This window comes from Eretmochelys imbricata, chromosome 7, assembly GCF_965152235.1.
Source record: "Eretmochelys imbricata isolate rEreImb1 chromosome 7, rEreImb1.hap1, whole genome shotgun sequence".
NCBI lineage: Eukaryota > Metazoa > Chordata > Testudines > Cheloniidae > Eretmochelys > Eretmochelys imbricata.
In genome coordinates this window covers 30,287,236-30,305,219 of record NC_135578.1, presented here as the reverse complement: position 1 = coordinate 30,305,219, position 17,984 = coordinate 30,287,236, and the positions used below count along the sequence as shown (strand labels likewise).

Below are 17,984 nucleotides of genomic sequence, written 5' to 3'. Positions count from 1 at the left end.
CCCTGAGGCGGCCAGTTCCCCCAATCTAGGGCACAAGCCAGAAGTGACATGCTTTGGGAGATGGGGGGGCACTTCCCTATTCTACATAAGCTTTCATGAGCAACTGTTTCTGGAGACTGGGTTTGGAGGTCCAGTGATGTGATCCATGCTGGCAAATGCTGTGGCTGTGCTGTGTGTGTCTAAAGGGGCACTGTCAGGTCGGCTTAGCTTCCCCCTGAGCCTAAGCATGATTGAAACGTCACTGTGCATATAGATCTGCGGGGTTTTGTTTTTTTTCATTCTCCCGCTGTAAACAGTGTTTTCTTTGGAGTTGCCCAGGGGAATTTTCAGACTGAACCTCTCAGCCTCAGACCAGGGCTTCAGACTAAAAAATGAAACTGACTAGAAATACAAATTGAAACTGACCGGGCTGGTTGCGCTGCCCAAACTGAGCATCAGAAAAGGCAATAAGCAGCACTGACAAGGGAAAGATCATTTGTTCTGATTGTTTATATTGCTGTAGCACCTGGAGGACCCAACTGAGCACCTGGCAGAATGGGGGCACTGATCTCGGTCAGGGTCTGTGCAGTGCCTGGCACAACAGGGACCCTGATCTCAGTCGGGGTCTGTGCAGCACCTGGCACAATGGGGCCCTGATCTCTGTCGGGGTCTGTGCAGCACCTGGCACAATGGGGCCCTGATCTCTGTCGGGGTCTGTGCAGCGCCTGGCACAATGGGGCCCTGATCTCTGTCGGGGTCTGTGCAGCACCTGGCACAATGGGGGCCCTGATCTCTGTCGGGGTCTGTGCAGCACCTGGCACAATGGGGACCCTGATCTCAGTCGGGGTCTGGGCAGCACCTAATGCATTGGGATCCCAATTTTAGTGGGATCTGTTCTACCCCATCACAACACTGCCCCCTCTGAATTGCTGCTACCATAGCATGCGTAATAAGAGAGCAGGATCAGGGCCATAACCTCATGCTTCTTTTCTCCTGTATCCCTCGTGCAGGTTTTCCGAAGCGGTGAGGGCATGGGTATCCGTCTGGACAGTGCCTCTGCCTTCCAGGGGGCTGTCATCTCCCCTCACTATGATTCCTTGCTGGTCAAGGTGATTGCCCATGGGAAGGACCACCCCACGGCTGCCTCCAAGATGAGCCGAGCCCTGGCCGAGTTCCGCATCAGAGGCGTCAAGGTAGGAGAGGCTCAGCGGGCACTGATGCAGCCCTGATTCGTTTTGCAGGGGCCTCTGCTGGGGACTGCGGGCAGTAGGGAGCGTTCTGGTCTGGTGGAGGGGTGGGACAAATGGGAGGGTTCTGCAGCCTGCAGTGTGGCCTTCATCCCCCGGTGGTAGCTGGAGGTACTACACCCTGTGGTGTGCAATTAGGGCTTCTCGTTTTGGGGATGTATTAATTTCATTTTCAGGATTTATTTTTATCAATTTTTGAATTTTATCCAGCTGTCCAAAAAATGTTCAGGGATTCCTCTATGTGTATATGGTGATGAGTAATGTATATCGTATAAACTACTCATTACAGTGGAATATACAGTGATGGGTAATCGCCATGTAATATTCCCTAGTGCGCGTTAAGGTGGTACTGTTTCAAACAGCACTACTTTAAAGCACACTTGGGAACCTTTTGTGCACACCAGCGGGGTCTACATGGACCAATTAATGTGCGAGACAATCGTTCTTTTCAGAAATTACCTCCCCATAGTCTGCATTAACTGCTCTGTGTAGACGAGCTCTTAGATACAAGTAACCATTTCTGGTAATTTTCCAGTGTTTATTGGATAAACACTGACTTTTCTCCCTCTTTTTTTTTTTTTCCTTTTGTATTGGGGTGTTTTATTGATTTAAACCTAAAATCTGAAGTCCTTATATAGAATGCATCCCCCAGTGGTGGCTCTTGGTACTGCACTCAGCCGTGGTCAATGCAACCCCTGATGGTAGCAGGAAGTAGTACACCCTGCAGTGATTAATCAAGCCTCAAGTTCTGCAGGAAGTTCTACACTACACCCTGCAGTGAGCAATGCACCCCCCAGTGGTAGCCAGAGGTACTACACCCTGCATCCCCCAGTGGTAGCCAGAGGTACTACACCCTGCATCCCCTAGTTGTAGCCAGAGGTATTCATGCCGCAGTAGAGTGGGGCAGAGCTGAATCAGCCCCATCCCTGCCTGTGTTCCCTGGCCTGAGCGTCTTCCCTCTGCTGCATGCAGACCATGTGTTTCATAATCTCCCCTGGTGGCCACTGGGTATAATGCAACCTCTGGGGGGTAGAGGTGGACAAGTTCCCCAAATTTGCTGGCAAGAGGTTCTGCACCCTGCCAAACAATGCAGCCCCTAGTGGCAGTAGGAGGCATTGCACTTTCAAGCTCTTCCCGCCCCCCCTCCTTCCCCCACACACCCATCAACTGTGATATTAGAGGCAGGGTCAGAGGCGGCCCTGCACTGCCTGTCCGTCAAACAGTCCCTCCCTCAGGCTTGGTGTGGGCTACTTCCAGCGGTGCTTGTTCTGGTAGGACAGTAACATATGGTGCCGCTCATGGTGGCCTGCAGGAGAGCCAGCTGGTGGCCTTATGTTCAGTGTGCAGAGGGAGAGGGGCATTGCTCAGGTATCGGTTGGAGGGCTAGGGCAGCACTGCAGAGCCTGGAAGTTTGTTTGTGATGACTGTGGTAGGGTCTATAGGTGCCAGGGGTGTTCCTGCGGGGATGTCCTCATTAGCTTAGGCTGTCAACAGGTTGGCATTACCTACAGAAAAGCCAGCAGCCTTCACCCCGTCTCCATCATCTCCAAGGAGAGGGGGCTGAATTAACTCTGACCTTTGGGCCTGATCCTGTATTTGGATCCTGACCCCACCCTCTGGAGCAGGATTGGGACCCCAGAATGGTGGGGGATCAGCCCTCTTTTAGTATGGTTTTATTCAGGTGTTGGTGTGGGGCTTTCTTCCTGTTTATGGGGTGAATAAAGGTGCCTCCCCCTTGGTCAGTTACCTCATTGCTGTCTCCTGCCCCTTGTGGCTGGAGAGCATTAGTCCTGGGTATTTAGGGCATCAGCCCCGTTCTTTCAATGGTGTTTGGACCCAGGGCCTGGAAGGTGAGGGGCGGACTGGAGAACTGAGTACAAACAAGCCATCTCAGTGGGCATGTCCAGTCTGATTGCTCCTTTGCATTGCTGGAGGATCCGTTCCCTCGCATGCTCTCTGAATAACCCCTTTGCTCCTTGGGATCCCTGCTACATCAGAGCAGGGGTCTGGTGGGAGAGCCATCTACTCCTGTGGGGTGTATGCCCACCACTCGCTGAACATGAGCTCCCAGTGCATCACAGGGGCTAAGAGATCTAATGGGATGCTGGGGGGTGGGGGTGATCAGGGGGATACCAACTGGGACTGTTAGGGGGCTTATTCCTTCACCCACTTACTTCCCTGGTCCTTCTCGCATGAACAGAGAGCAACAATACCCGAAGTCCAAAGGTGCAAACAATTCAATGTTTATTGGGGTGAACTTCCAGCAAGCATGATTCCAGTTTCCTTCCTTAGTATCCTCCTTCCCAGCTCTGACACCACAGAGCCTTACACCTGTGTCCCTGTTCCCATTCCTACCCTTAGCCAAACATGATTCCAACTTTCTTACTCCCATTCCCTGTTCCCATTTCCCCCTTTAGCAAAACATGATTCCAATTTTCTTACCCCCATTCCCTGTTCCCATCTCCCCCATGCCCATGCCCATGCCCACCCCCACCCACTCACTTCCTCATTGACTACAGATTATATAGTAAAACTTGAGTTCTGCTTAGCTATACCTTAACCAATCATTTTCCTGAAATTTAACTAACCAATCCTAACATATTGTAACATGATTATGTAACCAATTATATCCCACCACCTTAATTAGTTTACACCCAGCAAAATTAATTATACAGCAGACAGGAACAATCACAGAACCAGACAGAGATTATACAGACAAACAACAGCAAAGTGGGAACTATAATGACAAAACAATACAGAAGTGAGTATTTCACATCCCAGCTATTGATAAGTGAGTTCTTGCCAGACAGGATGCTATCAAACTAAGTTTCCTTTTACATTTTCTAGGCACTTCCCTTTCTCTGGAGGTGACAGGAATACAATCCTGTCCTGATAGTGCCTAACAGCCCAATAGCACCTTATTTCAGTGTGACTAATTTGGAATGTGAGGATGTGACCGGTCGCTTCCCAGCTTATGGCTGCCTCTGCTGCTTAGCCAAAGGCCTTAGTCTAAGCACAGGGCCTCAGACTGTCACAGTAAGAGAAGGCCCTTACACCAGCAGACAGTGATTTTGATTCTTTCTTTTATACCTCTATAATTAGCCAAGTGATAAGAATACACCTAAATTCTTAGAGTATAGGCCTTTACAGACAGGCCTGAATATCTATATCCTAACAGGGACCAGGGAGGGAATATAGCGTCTGCAGAGAGCCTAGTGGGTCACTCCAGATTGGTGCCAGGAGGAGAGCAGAATCCAACCCAATGTATCAGAGAGGCACAAAATGATTGTGTCAGTTTGAGTGAATGAAGCATGTTGGGGGGATTTACAGGATGGGGGACTGTACCCATCGATGTAGGGACTCTCAAGTAGGATTAGGGAGGTGTTCTTACCTCTGTATGTGGCGGTGGTGCGACCGCTGCTGGAATCCTGCGTCCAGTTCTGATGGCCACAATTCAACAAGGAGGTTGATAAATTACAGAGGGGTCAGAGAAGAGCGAGAATCTTTAAAGGGTTGGAAAACGTCCCTTAGAGTGGGAGACTCCGTCTGTTTGGCTTAACAAAGAGAAGGTTAAGGGGTGACTTGATCCCAGTCTGCATGGGGAACAAATATTTGATACTGGGCTCTGCAGTCTAGCAGCCGAAAGTCTAACAAGAGCCAGTGGCTGGAAGTTGAAGCTGGACAAATTCAGACTGGAACTAAGGCCCAAATTTTCACCACTGAGGGGAATTAACCATGAGAACAACTTCCCAAGGGCTGGGGTGGATTCGCCATCGTTGGCACTGTTTAAATCAAGATGGGCTGTATTTCAAAAAGCTCTGCTCTAGTTCAGCCAGGAATTAATTCAGGGCAGGCATGTGGCCTGTGTTAGGCAGGAGATCAGACTAAATGATCACAGTGGTCCCTTCTGGCCTGCTGGTCTAGGAATCCTGGAACCAGAAAGTGGTCCTAGTGCAACCCAGCTGACCCAGTTGTGATGCTCCCAATGTGATGTGGCGCTGAGGTTGGACACAATCCTCGGGCGAATCGGCAGGGAGGTGGCATCACGTCTGTATGCAGCATCAGTGACTGGAACGCTGCATCCAGCTCTCGGGTGCGCACTTCAAACATTGCAGAGAAAGAGCCACAAGAACAAGACAGGGAATGGAAAACCCTGAGACTTAGCGCAGGAACCTGGTTCTATTCCTAGTTCTGCCACTGACTCAGTGTGTGACCCTGGGCAGGTCCCTTTGACTCTCTGTGCTTCAGTTTCCCCTCCCGTACTTTTTCTGTTCTTCACAGAGGACGTCTAGTGGGTTAGAGCAGGGCGGACTGGGAGCTAGGACTCCTGGGTTCTATTCCTAATTTAAGGAGGGAGCGGGCCTAGCTCAGGGCTCCCATTGCACCAGGCAATGCACAGACACACAGTGAGAGACAGTCCCTGCCCCAAAGAGCTCGCAGTCTGACCAGACAAAGGGGTAGGTGGAGATTCAGGCACAAAGCGGGAAAGGGACTTGCCCAGACAGCACATCAATGGCAGAGCCAGGAATAGAACCTGGGCGTTATGAGTGTACTTCCCACTCGCCCACGCTGTCTCTCAATGCACTCGCTTGAGCCACATTACCTCTAGGATGGTTTATACCCATTTTACACAGGCACACAGAGGAGAAGAGATTTGCCCAAGTTCACTAGCAGAGCTGGGAATAGAGACCAGGCGTCCTGACGCCCTGCCTTCTCCTCGGCTCTACCCGTCTGGACTCCACTCCTCTCACAGGGCCAGGGACAGAACTCAGGAGTCCTGATGCCCAGCCTTCTCCTCGGCTCTACCCGACTGGACCCCACTCCCCTCGCAGAACCAGGGACAGAACCCAGGAGTCCTGACTCCCAACCACTTGACCATGCTGCCTTGCTTCCTCCAGCTCAGGCTCAGCCGTCTTCAGCAGCCCACTCAGTGTCCCCAAGACATCACCCTGGGAAGCCGGGGGGGGGGGGGGGTCTCACAGGGATGATACACGTGTGCCCCATTGCCTTGGCAGAAAAGCATGAGTCAGGCAGGCATATTGGCGGGGGCGGGGGGGGGGGGGGGAGAATTGAATCTTGAATTGAAAGATCCCTCCAGGGCAGAGAAGCATCATCCCCATGTGCCAGCTCTGCTGGAGAGAGAAATCTGTGCCCAGCACCAGGAAACCCTTCAGATCAGTGCTGGAGAAGGGGCTGGATTGATGCTAGGCCGTGGTACTGGGGGGGAGGAGGGGTATGGGCTGCGCCTCTGTGTGGGATTGATGTAACAACTGCTGAACTCCCCTCTACTCACACATGCCGCCATCAGTTCCTCCAAGGAGCGGAGACTTTATTCCCCTGAGCAGTGGGGGGTTGATGTATAGGTCAGGCTAGGGGACTGGTGGTCCCTGCTGGCCTCAACTCAGAGTGGATCTTGGAGAGGCAATATGCCATGACTCCACTCCCCAGCCCTGCCCTCTCATCCCCTTTGCCATGACCCTGCCCTTCTTCCATGACTCCACCCCGTGCCATGACTCCATCCCTCAGCCCTGCCCTCCCATCCCCTTTGCCATGAACCCGCCCCCTTCCATGACTCCACCCCCGTGCCATGACTCCGCCCCACCCCTGTGACAAAAACCCTCCTTCAATCAGCCCCCCTCCCAGTCAGCCCTGCTGTCCAGTACCCACTGGCACTGCTCCTTGAAGGGCAACTGGAATGGAGGAGAGGAGGGGAAAATGTGTCTCCATGTGCAGTCAAGATATGGAAAGCATCCCTGCAGCTCTGTGTCTGGATTCTGGCCCTGGCCCTGCCCTTGAGGAAATCCCTGCACCCCCCTTTCCCCTCCCACCCTTTGTCTCGTTGTGAGCTCTCTGAGACGGCCTGTCTCTTGGGCCAGTGTGTGTATGATGCCAGGCCTGGGGGGCTCCCGTCTAGGACCCAGGCAGTGCCCTAATAATGGAAGCCAGAGATCTGTGAGATCATCACTGGATCCAGACAAGATCTTAACTAACACATTTCTAGTGGGGTTTATACTGTTGCCCATCACCCTAGTATCTGGTCTAGCATTTGTAGCAGTGATTCAGGATTCAGATAGGTTTGTAACTTCTTGGTTGCATTCCTGTTCATTTATTTTGCCGTGCAGCAGGGCCTTTAAATAAATGACTCCTTGGTGATCCACTGCCATCTCTCTCGGTTTTGGGAATTCAGTTTTTATTGGAGCTTGGCTTAATAAGTCTCTCTGTCTGCATATGAGCTGAGAATATATTGCACCGCAGCAGGCGTGATGGGGTCAGTTAGTGGGGGATTTGATCTTAATTATATGCCCTTGACTCAGCTGGAGGGAAAGAGATTCCAGGGGCCTGTAAAGGAAAATGGAACAGGATTTTTGCTGCATGGAAATGATCCAGAGATAAATCAAAGAGAAGAGCCTGGATTTGGCAAAGGGTTATTTTGCTGTCCCCGAGTGGTGGACGGGGGTCTCGAGAGAAATCGCTGGCTTGGAAAGTGAAAAGGGAGCTAAATGTTCCAGACGTGGGGCTAGCTGGATTGAAGGAGGACTTGGGGAGGCAGCATAGGTTAGGGTAGGAGTGTGGGAGTCAGGAGCCCTTGGTTCTATTCCTGCCACTGGAAGGGGAGTGGTGGTTAGTGCAGTGGGGCGGTAAGTCAGAGCTCCTGGATTCTATTCCCAGCACCAGGAGAGCGGTCTAGTGGTTCAAGCTCGGAAGGGCCAGGAGTCAGGCCTCCTGGCTGTACCACTGACCTGCTGCGTCACCTTGGGCAAGTCCCTTCCACCTCTGCGCCTCAGTTTCCCCCCCACTATTTGTCTGTTCGGACTGTGAGCTCTTGGGGCAGAGACTGCCTCTCGCTGTGTGTCTGGGCAGTGCCCAGTACAATGAGAGACATGATGTTGGTGGGGATCGATGCAGCGCCTGATCTCGGGCAGGATCTCTAGATGCTAATAGGATAATCGTTGTAAGAGAGATCATGTTGTCCCACGTGCCTGACCTGCTCAGGGGACTCTGGGGGCTGTTCCGAGCCAGGAAGGTTGTGTTTATGCTTTGTGGCAAGGCGCTGTATTTACACATGCTGCTCTGACAGCTTGTTAATTTCTCCCTCTTGCCTGGTCACATCTGCTTAGGATTCCAGCATGACTGGGGACACCTCGTGAATATTCAACGCCTGTTTCGGCTTTGGATAAATCCTTAGCAAAATCGATCCCTTGAGAAATCAGCCTTTTCCCTTCCCCACAGCTCGAGAGGTGCTGTTCTAGGCCCCCCGCCCCCACCTCCTGCAGCTGACCCTGCTGTTCCAGAGGAAATGGCAGCTGGTTTCTGTTTTGTGGAATACAGTCCTTTTCCCTCTGCAAAGGGCCCAGAGTCCTCCTGGGTTTCTTAGGCTGTGTCAGGCTGTAAGGCATTGAAGTCTAGCGTATAGGGACTGGACTGGGGCTCAGGACCCCCTGGGTTCTATTCTCAGCTGCAGGAGGAGAGAGAGCCACTAGACTTCACTCCCCTCCCAGAGCTAAGAATGGGACCCAGGAGTCCTGACAGTTCTCCCTACTCTAACCCTCTAGATCCCCTCCCAGGGCTGGGGCTGGAACCCAGAAATCTGAACCTCCGTTGTGCTCCACCCTGTGCTGTAACCATTAGACACTCCCACACACACACACTCCCCTTTCCAAGAACAGAACCCAGGAGTCCTGACAACGCCCCCTTGCGCGAATGCATGAGAGCTCACACCTTTCCCATACTTGGGAATGGAATCCAGGAGCCCTGGCTCCCAGGCTTCCCTCTGCACTAACCACTAGCCCCCACTCCCTTCCCAAAGCTGGGAATAGAACCCCCAAGTCCTGACTTCTGATCCACTAGACCGCACTTCCCCCAAGCTGCCCTGGCGCATCTATCTTACCTTTGATCCCCTGGGGGGTCAGTGGGCTTAGTCTGTAACTTGCAGAAGGCAACCTGCAGCCTGGCTCTAGAAAAGGAGGGATCCACTCTCCTCCAGACACTGCGTCAACTCCCTGGCAAGCTGATAGCACCCGCCTGTGCCCCCAGGCAGTGTCGATATCACTGGCAGGATAGGATAGGCAGGAAGGGGTTACACTGACTGCACCCAGGGCTTCTGTGCTTCCAGCCCCATGTCCCCTCCCTAAAGACACCAGCTCAGGATTCCCCCCTCCCCGTCCTGCATGGGGTTAAGAGGTCTGAGATGCCAGAAGGAACTTGCCCCATCTACTGCCCACAGCTGAGCAAACTTGGCACCGCTGCCCGGCTCCCCGCTCCTCCTCCACAAGCCGTGGCAGCAGTGGGCTCCTCAGAACAGCCCTCCCCTTCTCCCCTGGGCCTAGTGCCTCCAGAGCATGGCCTCCACTGAGGTGACACAAATTTCCCAGGCCCTGGCAGGCGCCCAAATGGCACAGGGTCAATAGCCTGGCCCAGCTCTCTTGCCTTCCAGGCAAAAGAGTTAGGGGGAGGGGAGGGGAGGGGCGGGAGAGCGTCAGCTGAAATGTGCTCTGCGTGCTAGCCTCTGCCATTAATTTAGACAGCAATAAGGGCAGGAGAGTGGGGCACAGGGAGCCTGGCACGGCTGCCAGCTCAGCTGTGGGCAGGGGGACTAGGCTGCTGCAGGTTTCTTTGGGCATCTCAGAGCCCCTAACCCCATGTAGCCTGCTCTTTAAGGCAGGATAGGGCCCAAGCAAGCAGCCCTGGGTCACCTTGACCATCTTAATTGGGAGGGAGGGTTGGCTAATGGATTGTGGGCTGGGCTAGACTGCAGCACACCCAGGTTCTCCTCCTAGGTCTGTGAGGGGATTGGGGTCTAGTGGGCGAAACCAGGGGCCTGGGATCAGGATTCCTGGGTTCTCTTCCCAGCTCTGGGAGAGGATTGTCATCTAGTAATTGGTGGGTGGGTTAAAAGAAAAGGAGTACTTGTGGCACCTTAGAGACTAACAAATTTATTTGAGTGTAAGCTTTCATGAGCTACAGCTCACTTCATATTATGCCTGGCAGGGCGTCAGTTTCCCAGTCTTTATACGGGGGGTAATACCAACCTCCCAGGGGTGTTGTGACAATAAATACATTGCGGTTACAAGGTACCCAGATACTGTAATGATGGGGCTGGATAAGGACGATGGATAGATAGATTAGGATAGGTTGGCTGATTGATTGATTTGGGTGGGAGGGGAAACAGGCACCAAGAGGGAAAGAAACTTGCCCAAGGTTAGTGGGAGAGCCCAGAATAGCTCCCAGGTGCCCTGAGTCTCAGTGTGCTGCTCCATCTGCTAGCCCACGCTGCCTGGTTTAAAAGTATGATCGAGGGCCAGGACACCCACACAGCCCCCTGCCACAGACACCTGGCTAGAGAACACAGACACCCCCCCCCCTTGGTAGTGAGATCTCTAAGACACGCGCATCCGCCTTGCTAGAGATTGCTCACACCTCCCCTCCCTCTGTTCCATAACTCACCCTTCTCCTCTCGCCAACAGCCCATGCCATTCGTATTGTTTGTTCAGTCCATGGGCTGGCGCATCCCACAATCTGTGTTCGTCACAGCGCGGTTGGCTGGCACCATCTGGCCTGTTAGCACTAAAAATTACCCCTCCTCGTATATCAATATGTTTTAGTTCAGGGCTATCCCGTCCCGTGAGCTCAGTGATTTATCACTGTCTCATTTTGCAGGCAGTTCGCAATCTCTCCGTGCTGTAGTGACTGCTTTGCCCAGGTGGGTACATAGGATGGCACCAGCAACTGGACCCATCCCCAGAACAGCAAGGGGAGACAGACTCCTCCCTGTACCCATTAAAGCCCACACCTGGCTTTCTTGTATCTCCTGAACCTTTCTATCTTAGGAACTAGACCTCCATAAGGGAACAGGAATCAGGTTTGGGGATGGGTTGAGTGAAAGGTACCATGGTCTAGTGGGTAGCATGGTCCAGTGGGAGTCAGGATTCCAAGGTTCCATTCCTGGTGTTGCCTGGCCTGTGAGACCTTGGATAAGTCCCTTCCCCACTCTGTGCCTCAGTTTCCATTCATAAACTTTGTTTAGCTATTCAGGACAGGGATTGCCTCTCACTATGTGTCTGTGCAGCACCTGGCACAGCGAGGGCCCCAAGCTCGGTCGGGATCTGTACAGCACTTGGCCAAAGGCTCATTGCAGATGACCAAAGACACACAACCCTTGACCTCCTATGGTCATAAAAACATACCAGGGCATTTGTCCCACCAGTTGATGATTATGGTAGCACCTAGAGGCTCCCACTGAGATCAGGAGCCCCAGGTGCTGCACAGACCCTGACTGAGATCAAGGCCCCCATGCTGCACTGATACAGTGAGAGACAGTCACAGACCCTGCCCCCAAGAATGTACATTCTAGACAGACAAGGGGCAGGAGGAGAAACGAAGGCACAAGGTCAATGGCAGAGCCAGGACTAGAACTCAGGTCTTTTGCTCAATGCCCAGGGCTTAACATACTGACTCATTGTGCTCCTTCGTAGAGCCTGTTGAGTTTGGAGGCTGGAGTCCCGACAGCTAGTATTCTGAGGCAGTCAGCACGTGGTACTGTTGCACATTATCTCACAAGTTCCCAGCGTGCCAGTGGGGTCCAATCTTTGAACAAATGCTATGTTGTTGTTAGTTTGATGGGTGCTGTTCCTTCTTGTGTGGGGAGCTGCTGCAAGCAGTTGGAGAGTTTGCTCCCTGCTTGAATCCCCTTAATGAGACTCAGTTGATCCCTGGGAGTCAGGCACTGGTGTGTGGGCAGAGATATCTGAGAGAAAGGATCGTGCATGCCATGTTCAACCACTTCTGTCCCAGGACTGCTGTGTATAGTCGAAATAAATTCGCAACACTAACCGTGTTGCCCCAGACTCCACTCCCCACTTTGATGGGAAACTGACTTGCAGATCCTCTAAATCTGCTACTGCTTGGCCGTGGGGATGCGAGATGATCCCTCGTATTTCTCTACGTTTTGATGGAAGCAAGGATCAGAGCCCCATTATGCCAGGGACTGCACAGATCTGAGTCCACTCCTGACTAATGGCAGCCCCAGATGTAGTCTACAAGCTCAGAAGAGCCCCCTGTTTTACCTCCCCCAATCAGATGACCATGCAAAGCAAGGTGGGAAACTGGAACATGATGTAGCTCAGGGCAAGCATTTACAAGAGAGGTTTAGTGATGGGAAACTGGGCTGAGACCCATATGGAGTGGATGGAATTGATTTTTAGTCACTATATCTCTGAGCCAGCTGGTCCCCTGATGTGGATCCAGATAACAGGGAGCACCTTCTAGAGGAGAGAGGCCCATTCCCTGCTGCCTGAGCCAGCCAGTTCCCCTGCCCTGGGGTTGGAATGGAGCCAATGCCCCCTAGAGGGGAAGGCCCCATATCCCATTTCCTGTCCCCACTTAACATCACAGCTCTCTTACCCTCTGCCTCTATTTCTGCCTGTCCCCCTCTCCTTCAAAGCCAAGGAGCGCTCTGAAGCCATAAGGGGATCTCAGCTATCGAATCTGACAGCTACTCTCAGGCTGCCTACAACCTGCAGTCACTTCCCCTGTAGATATACAACCCACGGCACTGATGGCCTGCAGAGAGGATCCCAGTTCCTGACGCCCTGTGATCAGCTATGAATTACAGCCACGGGTTGCTGGCACATCCTGTTTCCAGCCCATAATTCACCTGAGGCACCTGCCAGCAGCGTCAGTTGCAGGGGGATTCCAGTCGCGTGTCAGATCTAGCTGGGATTGCCCTATACAGGGAGTTTATTGTGATCCCGATATATCGTTTGAATTGTGGACGTGACATGGACCAGGGCCCCACTTGTGCCAGGCACTGTACAAACACAGAACAGAAAGACAGCCCCTTCCCTAATGAGCTTCCAATCTAAGCCAAGATAAGAGGCGACCGGTGGATACAGACAGATGGGGGAGCCCAAGGAAACAATGTCTCAGCACTGGACAGCGGGACGGGCAGTGGTCTCTGCACGCCAGCAGCCTAACCATTAATTTTTTGTAGGCTTCACGGCACAGGAGAGTTTGAAGAAGGCCAGTGAGGCTGTTTGCAGCTCCTCCCAAGTGTGCGGAGCAGCTTGGGCTAAAGCACAAAGGGGCTTGATTGTAAATCAAGTGGGCGATGGAGGCCAGCACCTCGGGCTGATCGGAGGTGGGAGCTGACATCTCAGGAGTGAATGAGAGCTGATGGGTTGGGTGGGGATTGGCCACGAAGGGCCTTGAAAGGGAAGAGGAGTGGGTTACGTTTGGTGTGATGGAGAAGGGGGAGCAGTGGAGGGATGCAGAGAGAGGGGGGACAGGCTCAAAGTAATGGGCTGGGAGGATGGATGATCATTGCAGCCACCTGCTGAATGGACGTGAGCAAGGCACGTTGGGAACAGCAGGGGTGTTGCAGTAACTGAGATACAAGAAGAGGAGAGTTTACCATGTTCCCTTCAGTCCCCATCCTCCACCGAGAAAGCAGTTCCACCCCATTCCAGCTCCCCTCTGGGCTCTTTTCCCTGGCACAGGCATGCATGCAAACACACACGTTTCAGCCACCTGAGACTACCCCAGGGCCCAGTGTAACTTGGAAAACATTGGAGCTAGCAGCAAATGGGGGTGGAGATCCTAGCAGCATGGAGCGCTAGTAAATGCCTGAGGCATCGGGTCTTAAGATCATGTCATTCTGAATCCCTTCATGTCTCACCTTCCATTTTAAGGGTCTGCTTGACTCTCGATCCTGCCAGTACTTTGGAGATTGTATCTGCTTGTCCTGGAACACTAGGCAGACTGCATGCCCCTAGGATGATTATTGCAGTAGCACCTAAAGGCCCCAACCAAGACCGGGCTCCTGTTCTGCCAGGTACCATACAGATACACAGTGAAAAATAGTTCCACCCCATTCCAGCTCCCCTCTGGGCTACTTGCAGTGAGTGCTGACCCTGATGCCCCAAGGTAAAGCTAGGGGGCACTGGGCTGCATTTCAGATAAAATATAAATTAAAGTTTTGCCCAGTTGTGGTTATTAATGATCCTTTAGGATTTTTCACAACGTTTGGACTGCAAACCCAGGTGTCCAAGCCAAATTCCCACTCTGAAGATCCCACTCTGCATTTTCAACTGGACAAAGGACTCTGCTTCACTTCATAGGCTAAATTACTGTGCAGTGTAACAAGTGTCAGAATAAAACAGCCTTTCACCCCACCCCAAAGGCAGCTGCATCTCAGCACCAGGCAAGGGACCCCTGTATAAACAGCCTCCATGCCCCATCCCAGAGGTGGCTGCATCTGAGCTCTGGGCGAGGGGTTCTTGGGTAAACAGCTTCTGTGCCCAACCCGAGTTCTATCCCCAGCTATGGGAGGGAAGTGTGGTCTAGTGGCTAGGGGGGCTGGAAGTCAGGGCTCCTGGGTTCTAGCTATGATTCTTGGAGGGGTGTGGGGTCTGATCTTCTGAGCCAGAAGGGGCTGGGAGCCAGGGCTTCTGGGTTATATCTGTGCTGGGAGAGGTGTCTAGGGGTTAGAGCAAGAAGGGTTGAAAATCAGGATTCCTGGGCTCTGCTCTTGGTTTGGGGGGGGGGCAGTAGTTAGAGCAAGCAGGGAGATGTATGTGAGCAAGGACTCCTGGGTTCTGTCCCCAGCTCGGGGGAGGAAGTGGGGTCTACTGGTTAGAGCAGGGGGGCAGGGAGTCAGGCCTCCTGGGGTTATCCCCAGCTTTGGGAGGGAAGTGGGATCTGGTGGTTGGTGTATACATTGTCCCATCTGTCTAAGCACTGTAGACAGCTTTTCTTCCCCTTTCAATATCTATCCCTAATCCCTGAGGAGCCACCTTGCAGACCCAAACTGGGGGTGAATGAAATCCAACCCTCCTTGACCCCAACAGCAGCCTCTTCCCTAGGGGCTATGGGGGAGGGGCTGAACTGTCCATGCACTCAGGCTGGCTTGGGCAGCAGAGTTAATTAAAACCCAGCCTTTCCCAAAGACCACCTCATTAAACCATGCAATGGGGAGGAGGGCTTAGCCAGGGTGCTTCATTAGAGTGGGCTAATTGGTCCTGGAGGGACTGCTAGCCAAGGCACTGCAGAGCTAGGGCTGGAGAATGGGGTAGGGCTGGCGCCCCCAGCCCCAAAGGATTCTGGGATCAGCTCCTAGGTATGGTCGATTTGAGGTTCCCAGCCCCACCACCCGCGGGGTGAACTGAGGCTCCATGCTGCTCTTGGAGTTGAAAGAGCTGATATAAGCAAAAGTTACTGAGTGACATGGGGGAATGGCTGGGGGTGAGTCTCAGGGCTGGGATATCCCAGAGGTTGAGCTGGCTGGCTGATCACAATCCTCAGATCCTATTCTAACCACTAGACACCACTCCCCTCTTCGAGTTGGGGGTAGAACCCAGGAGTCCTGGCTTCCAGCCTCCCTGCTGTAATCACTAACCACCACTCTCCTCCCAGAGTCACAGAGCGGTTCTTTCTGGCCTTGAAATCAGTGACTCAAGTGTGCGTGGAGCAGAGGGAGCTGAGATTGAGGACTCCTGGGTTCTATCCCAGCTCAGAGAGAGGAGTGGGGCTCGTGGTTAGAGATGGTGGGTTGTGGGGTGCTGGGAGTCAAGACTCGTGTGTTCTATCCCCAGATCTGGCCTGGTGGGTGATCGTGGTCAAGTCCCATCCCAGCTGTGTGCCTCAGTTTCCCCTCTGTAGTAGAGCTCTGAGAGCCACAGAGTACAGCCGCAGACTACTGCCGTTCACAGGAGCCACCCATGGTGCTGACAGGCAGAAGAGGGAGCAGCAGTACCCCTGAGGCGGCAATGCCCTGGTTAGCTTTCACCAGGCTTTGCCTGGCAGGGCAAAATGAGGGAGTCATGCTGCAGGCCCTCCCACTGGGGTTGCACAGTTAAGGGAGGGGGACAGCTGAGCCCACAGTATCCATGGGCTGGCTGGGATCCCATCCCCTCACACACCCCAAAGCTCAGCCGGTGGCTCTCTCGCCTATCCTGTCCTTGTGCCAGTGGAGTCAGACAGCAGGAGCCTGTCATGAGTAATAGACAGGACCCGGAGAATCGTAACTACACCTCACACGTCACCAACCACCTGGGGGAAACTGAGGCACAGATGAGCACCCAGGAATCCAGGCTCACAGCTCCCCCTGTTCTAACCCCTAGACCCCACTCCCGAGTTCCCCCTCCCCGAGGAGGCTGGCTGTGTATTTTGAGGACAGAAGCTCAGGTGAGGATCTGTGCAGTGTCTTGACAGATGAGGCTGTTTTTAAACATGTGGGGGGAGCCCCGGAGCTTGAATAGCCAGGGGCTGTGGGTCAGGATTGAGGGACACCAACAGAGCTGTGAAGGGGGCCAGGGGAGCCCAGGCTGGGATAGCACGGGGCTGCAGGCTGAGATTGAGGGGCATCGGCAAATCGGGGAGGGGGGCAGGGCTTGAGTGGCAGGGGGGTGTGGGTTGGGATTGAGAGGCCTGGTGCAGTTCTCCCCCTGTGACCCCAGCACAATTCACTCCAGATGCTGCCACACGCAGCCACGATTCCTCTGAGTTTATCCATGGCCCATGGGGCTCCGAGAGCTTGTTCCCTGCTGCTGATCTGTGCTAGTGATGCATGAGCCAAAGCCAGTGTGTACACGTAGCAGAATACCGCTCCAGTGGAGCTGAGAGAGCTGGGGGCTGTTGGTCAGGACTTAGGGCCACCAGCAGAGCTGCAGGGGGGATCCAAGGGCTGGGACAGCAGGGGACTGCCGGTCAAGATTGAGGGGCGTCGGTAGGACTGAGCAGGGAGCCCAGGCGGGGATAGCAGGAGGTTGTGGGTTGGGATTGGGGGCACTGGGAGAGCTGGGAGATGGGAGTCCAGGGATGGGACAGCATGTCAAGCCCACATTACAAACTTATGTGGGTTAAAATGCAATTGCCCAGGAGCCCTCCCCGGTCTGTGTGTGGTGATCACTTACAATGCTCCTCTCGCTGGTGCCCCGAAGAGCTGCCACGGGCTAATCAAAGGGCAGGAGGGGAAACAGAGACCCAAAGAGGGGAAGCGACTTGCCCAGGATCACCCAGCAAGTCTGGGCACTGAACCCGCCCCTGCTTGCCAGGAATAGAACCCAGAAGCCCTGACTCCTAACACCCCCACCCTCACCATTAGGCCTCTGTTCCCCTTTTCCTCCCATAGCCAGGAACAGAACCCAAGAGTCCTGACTCTAACCCTTCCCCCCACTGCTCTAACCAATAGATCCCACTCCCCCCTCCCAGAGCCTGGAATAGAATCCAGGATTCCCCATCCAGCACCATTTCCAGCATTCCCTCTTGCTGGGCACCGCAGCCGGGCATGGCACATGCCCCTTCTCCGCCATTCCCACAAGTGGGGGCATCTTGACGTCCGCAATGTGCAGAGCCCTGTTCACCTCTGTGCCACCCCATCCCCACCCCGAGCCTGCCAGCCATGCAGGGACTTTGCACTCCCAGTGACCCCAACCCCATCAAGCATTGAATGGATTTTGATGTGACTGGCATGCTGTGCCAGCCGGGGCTTGTCCCCATGCTGCTGTGGCGATGCATTATTGATCCATGCTGCAGCCTGTTAGTGGATCTCAGGGAGACATCAGTCCCTTCCACGCAGCCTTCAGTTGAGAGAGATCCATTGGCATCTGGCTTATCCCTGCAGGGCTGGGAAGGGAGAGTAGCAGGGGTAGGGGATGGAGGTGATTTGTAAGGACACTGAGCGTTCAGCGACTCCAGATTCTGCTGGAACCTGTTCTCTGCCCCATGCTGTTCAATGACTTTATCAGTGATCTGGAGGTCAGC

General features: G+C 53.6%; 1 protein-coding gene across 4 annotated transcripts in view; it reads left to right on the top strand.

The window, feature by feature from the left end:
• The window catches only part of PC (pyruvate carboxylase), a 240,137-nt gene that overhangs the window by 192,862 nt on the left and 29,291 nt on the right, over nt 1-17,984 (top strand). For all 4 annotated transcript variants that reach the window (XM_077822518.1, XM_077822519.1, XM_077822521.1 and 1 more), the window contains one exon: nt 990-1,172. In XM_077822518.1, the coding sequence (XP_077678644.1) occupies nt 990-1,172 (183 nt within the window). The remainder of the gene's footprint in view (nt 1-989; nt 1,173-17,984) is intronic.